The following is an 8,118-nucleotide window of genomic DNA, read 5'->3' as shown; positions in this document are numbered from 1 at the left end:
TTTGCATTGAACTATAAAAGCACGAAAACAAGCAACTAGTTGAGTGTGGCTGGATATGGTGTCACATTCACTTACATTCTTATCTAAATCCTTTTCAAGAGTCAATGATGGTAGAAAATAGGAAATCCATGCTGCCCTTGATTAAAACAGGCAAAAAGTCTTCAATCCACTTGTTCATTGAAAAATATAGACAGTCAAAAAATAAAAAAAATAAAAATTAGCACAGTCAGAGGTTTTGAAGGTCTTATTCCCCTTACAGAGAAGCCAACAGCTTAAAGGATTAAGCTTTTCTTCATAAAGAATGCACTTCAGTTAATTGTATTTGTACTGTCGAAGCCAGACAGCAGTAAACAGCTCTCAGCGCTCCCTTTCCCACAGTCTGGTGTCTACGCATGCCACCACAGCTTTGGTTTTACATTATATTTCATTTTAAAACCCTCTCACTGTAAAAGTTTGCTTTTTGCTGATTTGTTGTGATGTAAGTCATTTTCTACGACACCTAATATATATGAGAGAGCCATTATACCACATTAAAGATTTAAAGAGTATACAAGTAGTATTCGTGAGGTGTGTGTGCTTGGCATTTGGAGACATTTCTATGTCCATCTTTACCACTAGATGCCAATAATTCTTACACACTGTCACATCAGTGTGATATGAAATACAGCTGCACTACTTACACTAAATCCCAGACGACACAGCTACCATCAGAGCTGACAGAGACACACTCTTTGTCATCACTCTTGATTTGGATACAAGAGACGGCAGCTTTGTGCTCCTTCATACTCTCCAGCAACCGAGAGCCATGTGGCAGCAAATCCCAAACATGTATCTGTAAAAAGAAGACACAATCCCATTTACGCTCACAGGAAAAACTTATTTTAATTAACCAGTTAAAAATTATTTACACTCCACATATGTGTGTGTTTTTTACACACTGTTGCTGTATATGTACAGATTCTTGTGATTCAGTTGACACGTTTTGAGCTGCAAAGATGCAATCAACAACAATATTTTTTCTTTTTTTTTACAAACATCAGTCAATTTTGAATGATCATGATCAGCAGTTACTTAAGCATTTGATTAAATCAAGCTGTTAAAAAACAACAATAAAACTTGCTGCTTCATTTAATAGTGAAAGTTACGAGCATTTTCACATGTACAGTGTGAAGGGAACTCTAGGGATTGGGATTAAGCAGCTGTGTAGCCTTAAGTAAACCACTTCTCAGTGAGGTTAATAGGGGAAAAATGCTGTGATTTGCTAGGGAGCATAAAGATTGGACTCTGGACCAATGGAAGAAGGTCATGAGGTCTGATGAGTCCAGATTTACCCTTTCCAGAGTGATGCTGCATCAAGGTAAGAAGAGAAGCGGATAAAGTGGTGCAGCCATCATGCCTTGTGCCTACTATACAAGCCTATGGGGGCAGTGCTATGATCTGGGGTTGCTGAACTACGGTCAGGTCTAGGTTCAGTAACATTATGTGTCCAAAGAATGAGGTCAGCCGACTACCTGACTATACTGAATGATCAGGTAATTCCATTGGTGGATTTTTTCTTCCCTGATTGCACAGGCATATTCCAAAATGGCTTATGAATACCAGGAATTATCTGGGCTCAAATTGTGAACTAATGGTTCAGGGAGCATGAGACATCATTTTCACACATGGATTGGCCACCACAGAGACCAGACCTGAACCCCACCGACAGTCTTTGTAATGTGCTGGAGAAGACTATGGTAGTGGTCGGACTCTCCCATCATCACTACAACATCTTAAAGAAAAATTAATGCAACTTTCGACAGAAATGTTGTGGCATGGCAGAAGCTTATCGAAACAATACCACAGCAAAAGCTACCCAACAAAATATTAGAAACTGGGACTTTTTTTTTTGGACAGGCAGAGTAAAATCAAACGAACTAGGATTCCATGTATCTAAAGACTAAAATAGCCAAAATGAGTCTGAGTTGAAACTATAGTATGAATCTGTTGCTCTGCTTCTGTCCATAACTCAGGCCAGGTGTAATGACTGCAGATAAAGTAAATGAGAACGAAGCTGCGGCAATGTCACCTGGTGGTTGTGATGTTTGTGGATTCCTGCTTGAAGCCTTATAGCAGACACATTTGGGGCTAATCTGGGCCATTTTGGCACTTATGGATCAGTATGATCCTAGCAATGTTGTGTGGGCCAGATGTGGCCAAATTTGAGGAGTTGGTCTAAACCTAAATTACAACAATATCCTTGTGGGCCATGTGTGGTGGTCATGTAATGACCAATGAGACTTTCTAATCAGAATAGCTGACTTACCCTTCAAGTGTTTTATAAACATAAAACACAATAAGACTAACTATACCAAATATGCATTCAAAAGCATGGAAAAGAGTTAAAGTCTATGTGATGCACAGCTCATTTAGTTTAACTGCGAAGATGAAGACTAAAATAAACACAATAATACAAACAAAAGTCACAAACTCATGCATCTTTACTCTACTCTCTGGAACCGGCCATTTGGGATAAGGTAATGCCCTAAAGGAAGAGAGGAAGACAGCCCACATGTAGGCCAAGTTTGAACAAGTAGTTACCCTTGTGGTGCAGTCATGGCTGCACCTGAGGCCACTGATCCAATCGCAGATGAAACCATAAAACATGTTTATGTCCGGAAGAATTTTGGCCATTTACAGCCACCATCCTATCCACTTACTGTGTTTAGCATTTGCAGTAATTTCTATGCCCCTCTTTATCACTTGATGTCAGTAATTCTTACACACTACCTTTAATATTTAAGGAATATGACAATACCTCTCGGGTGTGCCACCACCCGTCTATGTCAGATGAGTTTGCATAAACCTGGCTACAGTGTTTACGACCTGTCCGTTTTCCTCCACCACTGACAATCCTTTTGCAGTCTCTCGTGCCAGCGATGGCCGTCACCCCCATCCATTTTGTGTGGATCTGTGATGGTTAGCATCGTACGTCACTTTCAGGTCCAAAGACACGTATATTATTATCGCTCCACCCTACAAGGAAATGAAATCAGCATTCACCAGCTTGTAACTAAAAAGATTAATTTGATCCACGACATGAGGACAGAACATCAGTAGATGTCAATAACAAAGAGAAAGTGATCAATTTCACCCATCTACAACTGATTTAAAGATATAACATTCTTTAAAGCAGACATCCCTTCATAATTCTTACCACTGATGATGCTACATCCATCAAGCATGAAATTCAGGCAATTGCAGGTCACGTTGGGAAACAGTAATATGCAGCAGCTCTTTTTTGTCCCTCTATGTGCCAACAATCTGATGTCTCCGTAAGAGCAGGTGCAAATAATCTGAAGTTCCACTAGCACTGACATAAAGGGCTCGTGAATGTGGGTTATCACACTTCATAATCTAAGACAAGCATGGGTTAGCTGAGTTATAGGCATTAACTTAAGTTCTTCTATATTTCAATATAATCGTTACTATGATAAGAGGGTTTAAGAACAAAATTCCTAAAACTAATTATGTTTTTCTCATGGTGTTTTTCTCAGTGCATTGTGGAGTTGACATGTATATGTCACCCTCTACTGGGCACAATAGGGAACGTGAATGTTGCAGAAGAAAATGTCCATGGTAACACACAAAAGTTTTATGTCTGTTATGCTTCTGTGCTGTAAAGTTTATACAGAATATTAGTTTATTCTGACTGAATGCATAACTAATGCTGTCAATGTAATGCAGAATAATGTCTATTTCTCTATAATGTAAACTGAGCCAGTCAGCCAGCACATGAAGTAAAGAACAAACAATGCTGATGTACTGCTGCTATCCTCATAAACATCTGAATTTCAAGGCCAGCTTGGGAAAGTGATGTGGAAACATCCAACATCATAAGTGACAAACCTATGACTTGTAAAAATCTCTCTCTCTCTGTAATTTTTGTTGCACAGTGATGTCTTAACAGCATGGTGTTTCATTCTGTCAATGTCAGACAATTTAAGATATATTGTACATCTGTCGCCAATTCAAAAAGCTGAAATGAGGACATTGCCTTTTCACTTTTTCTGGCGGAGCTTAGATCGGAAACATAAAAAAATGAACAGATGGTAGCTGTTTTTTCATCACTGGCTGATGTCTTTCATTCTCCCACCCTGTGTTGTTTGCATGCTACTTACAAAGGGATGGCTACATCATTGACAGCATGACTGTGGCTGGTGGACATGAGTGTAGCCTCGAAGTTCTCATAACTGACGTTATACATCTGAGCTTCCTGAGTGCCAACAAAGAAGTGTTGTCCTTCTCCTTCTACAGCGATGGAGGTCACCCTCTTCCCAGCTGGGCTTTTCTTAGGTGCAAAATGAAAAGCATGAAAATACAAGTAAAACTGGTATCCTTATCTGCTGTGGACCATTGTAAGGATTAACTATATAAGGTCCTTATATAAGTATATATAAGGACGGTACAAATTATGCAAGTGTGATACTCACTTAAGAGTTTTGAAGTTAGCCATGGAACACAAAGCTAGGGTACCAGATCCAGAGCCCACAATCAGGTCCCCAGATTTCAGCAGCTTCAGAGCACTGATACCCTGCACAGAAAAAGCACAAGCAGCAATCTGAATAGAATAATATCGCCTATTATTACTCTTAAAAAAAGTATTGAATTTAGTCTATTAGGAATGCATGAAGGTATTGCTGTATTTATGACTAACAATATGACATGTAGCAGAGAGAAAGAGAGAACAATTTCTGGACTGACAAGTGCATATTCATAAATAAAACCTAAAAAAAAAATCACAATCCCAGATGTGGGACTTCTGAGATTACTTACATGGCTGAGTTTTGCCTTAATTGGGCCACATTCCTTCAGAATTCCAGTCTTCAGGTTGATTTTAATCAAGTCTCCACTGGTGGTGCCACAGAAAAAGAATTCATCATCCTCTGAAATCTGTTCAACAATAAGTTAACATGAGTAACTTGACATTACTTCATATCAGACAGATTGTTTTATGATGGGAAATGGCCAAATTAGTGTCTACAGTACTATGCAAAAATCATAAACTACCCATCATTTTTTTTCCTCAAAAGAGGCAGAGCAAAGCCAGCTGCTGTCAGACAAGAGGTGGGGTACATCCTAGAAGACCAGCCCATTCCAAGTCAAACAACCTATGTATGCTCACTCATCCCTGAGGTCAATTTAGAATTATAAATTAGCCTAAAATTAATGTTTTTGGACTGAAGCCAGAGTACCCAGAGAGAACCTCTGTGAAGAATAAAAAAGGAACCTCATTCAAGTGAGAAACCAGTCCTGTGTCTACATTACAGAAAACTGAGCAAAGAGCCTGTTTTAAATTGTATCCCAGAGGCCTGTCACAAAAACTGCAGGATGTTCCCATCTGATCAGAAATGTTTCCCATGGAAGGGTAGCTGTCAAGAAGCCAGGAAAACAGGGAGAAAAGGATAATGTTCGCCAAATGGCACAAAAACAGGACTCAAAATCAGTGGCAACAGGTCTTATGGAATGAGGAATCCTTCCCAGAGCCCAGAGCTGAACGTTACTGAACCAGTGTGAGATCATCTTTAGAGAAAATAGAACAAAAGGCAGCCAACATCAAAAGAAGAGATTTGGAAAGTCCTTCAAGAAGCTTGGAAAACTATTCCTTGAAGAAATGGCAAACAAAAACATATTTTTTTGGACTATCGCTATTCATGCAAAGTTGTTGAACAGGTAAAAGAGAAAGAACAGCAAGAAATTGGTGTCATGGTCTCATACCTCAACGCATTTCACATTCCGCTTCAGCAGGCCTGTCCTGCAGTCTGTGGGTCTGACCTTTTTGTTGGCAAGATCAAGTTTCCAGATTTGCAATGTTTCACTGTCCAAAAAGACCAATAATTAATATACATGTATAAAAAAATGTAAAAAATAACAGGGAAATTATGAAACATTAACTTGAGACATCATAACGAGACTTTATGTGAGTAGTTTTCCTGGAAAGAGAAAATTCATAAACTTTAAAAAATATAACATAAACATAAATAAAACATAAATTTTATTAAATTTCAAACACCACACATTATCTATAATCAGTGGTGACAGTTCACTGAATTTTAACAGACGCTCACCTCCCAGCAGTCACAAAGATGTTGTCGTCTGTGTTTGAGTATTGTACAGTGGCGCAGTGACCACCGGCTGATGCTAGAGTTCCACAAATGGCACGCTTCCTCTCAATACTCCAGACAATAATTCTGAGAACAAACAGCAAACAGGTTACACACCTTAATGTGTTTTTTTTTATCTTATAATTTAATCGAACATTTTATGTTCCTGTGTGATGCAACTTGGTGGCTTTGTGTGGACCTTTACCTGCCGTCATCTTGCCCTCCAAGCGACACCAGGTACTTGTCATTGGGAGAAAAAGCTAGCGCCTCTACCTTAGTCTTATGGAGCTGCAGCTGGGCATAGAGTACTCTCTGTGCATAGCTCCAGACTATCACTGGTGCCTTGGGAAATAGCATTTAAACTAGATAAATTATATTAAAAAATTACACTACTTTTTCCAAAAACGAATGAGTGCTTCTGTTTGTGGAGCAAAAGGGAAACAAATAATTGATGGTGGTGGCATTAAGGTACCCATATCAAAAACGTTACATACAGAGAAACAAGTCATAAATAACACTACCTCAAATCCCATAGAGTTGACTTGACCCGAGGCAATATATGATCCACTTTTAGACACGGAAATACAGGATATGTTGTTTGTGTGTCCATGCAGGAACTCCTGATTTCCATCGGCAATTCTCTTCAGAACAACCGTGCATCCCAGTGGATAGATTAGGTATTCTCGGCCTGGATGGACTCTCAAGCCAGAAGGCACGTGCCCTGATGAAGTTTTAGCAGGGACAATGAGGACACATTTATATAAGATGAACTGTTTGTACTCACATTGTATGGTCTGATGTACGGTCAGAATGTGTAACTTTTGCAAGTGTCATGCCAAACAGTGATGCATGCCATGCAAACGCACACTGTGCATCATAATCAGTATGGAATAACAATCTTGAATGAAAGAAATGGTTTCTGCCTGGCAAAGGCAGGCAGCAATTTCCTTTTTTTAGTAAGTATAAATCTCTATTCTATGGATTGTGTTGCATCTTTGATGAGAATGTTAAAAATAATCTATTAATCACAATTTAAAACACAGAAGAGTTTAATGTTTTTTAGGATCTACTGACCAGCAGTTCCTGGTCATTCCTAAGACAGAGCTGAAGCTTAGAGGGAGTTGGGCTTTTGGTGTGGCAGCACCAAAGCTGTGGAACCAGCTGCCTTCAAACATAAAACAGCTCTCCTCGCTGTCTGTTTTTAAAACTCACCTTAAAACCTACCTATTTGCCTTGACTTTTAACACTAGTTGAGGGGATGCTTTTATATTTTTTAAGGTTTGATTGTTTTTTGTTTAAATTTTTTTTACGGTTGATATTTTGGCCTATGTTTTAGTGTATTTATAGATATATATGTTTTGTAAATGATTTGTTGTTTCATTGTTCATCACTTTGGTCAACAGTGTTTTGTTTAAAGTGCTCTAAATTGGACTAAATAGGACTGAAAATGTCCAGCAGTCATAAACATACATTCAAAGGACATTCTTTATTTTACATAACGACATAGCGGTGTTGAAATAGATAAATAACTAGCATGGCTGTCGGCATCCGTAGCGCTTTAACCAAATAAACATACAGCCTGGTTAAACAGAGGTTTCTTAGTTTACTTTATCCTACCTCCACTTAACATACGGATTTAATGCTTAACAGAACTGTGCTTAAAAAAAGTCGCACTGGTCACAAATGAACGTTAACGTTAAACTTACCGTTGAAACCGATAGCAGCCTTTAACTCTAGTTGAGAGATGGTCTGGGTTACTTCAGCCATCGCTTAAAAAATTAAACTAAAAACTAACGTTAAAAATTCGGCACCTGTGAACTGTTTTAAAATGTCAAACTTTGGCAATAAATTAAAATTTCGTAATTAAAGATAGTGAAAATTGTTTTCTACTTCTCCATCGGGTCCAAAAGCAGTTGCTGAGCGAAACGGCAAACAAACGGTCTCCTAGCAACAACATCGGCCTTTTTCTTTTTCA

At 38.7% G+C, this 8,118-nt stretch overlaps 1 protein-coding gene across 1 annotated transcript in view; it reads right to left on the bottom strand.

The window, feature by feature from the left end:
* cfap52 (cilia and flagella associated protein 52) overlaps positions 1–8,046 on the bottom strand; it is a 15,019-nt gene extending 6,973 nt beyond the window's left edge. The window contains 12 exon segments of the mRNA XM_041982077.1: positions 681–832; positions 2,846–3,015; positions 3,197–3,335; positions 3,789–3,807; positions 4,161–4,330; positions 4,469–4,573; positions 4,816–4,932; positions 5,758–5,857; positions 6,108–6,230; positions 6,349–6,485; positions 6,665–6,864; positions 7,850–8,046. Coding sequence (XP_041838011.1) covers positions 681–832; positions 2,846–3,015; positions 3,197–3,335; positions 3,789–3,807; positions 4,161–4,330; positions 4,469–4,573; positions 4,816–4,932; positions 5,758–5,857; positions 6,108–6,230; positions 6,349–6,485; positions 6,665–6,864; positions 7,850–7,910 — 1,493 coding nt within the window. The 5' untranslated portion in view covers positions 7,911–8,046.
* Between the last annotated feature and the right edge of the window lie 72 nt (positions 8,047–8,118).

Source organism: Melanotaenia boesemani, chromosome 4 (genome assembly GCF_017639745.1).
Source record: "Melanotaenia boesemani isolate fMelBoe1 chromosome 4, fMelBoe1.pri, whole genome shotgun sequence".
NCBI classification, from domain to species: Eukaryota; Metazoa; Chordata; class Actinopteri; order Atheriniformes; family Melanotaeniidae; genus Melanotaenia; species Melanotaenia boesemani.
The sequence above is the reverse complement of the archived record's forward strand: the minus strand, read 5'-3'. Positions and strand labels throughout refer to the sequence as shown.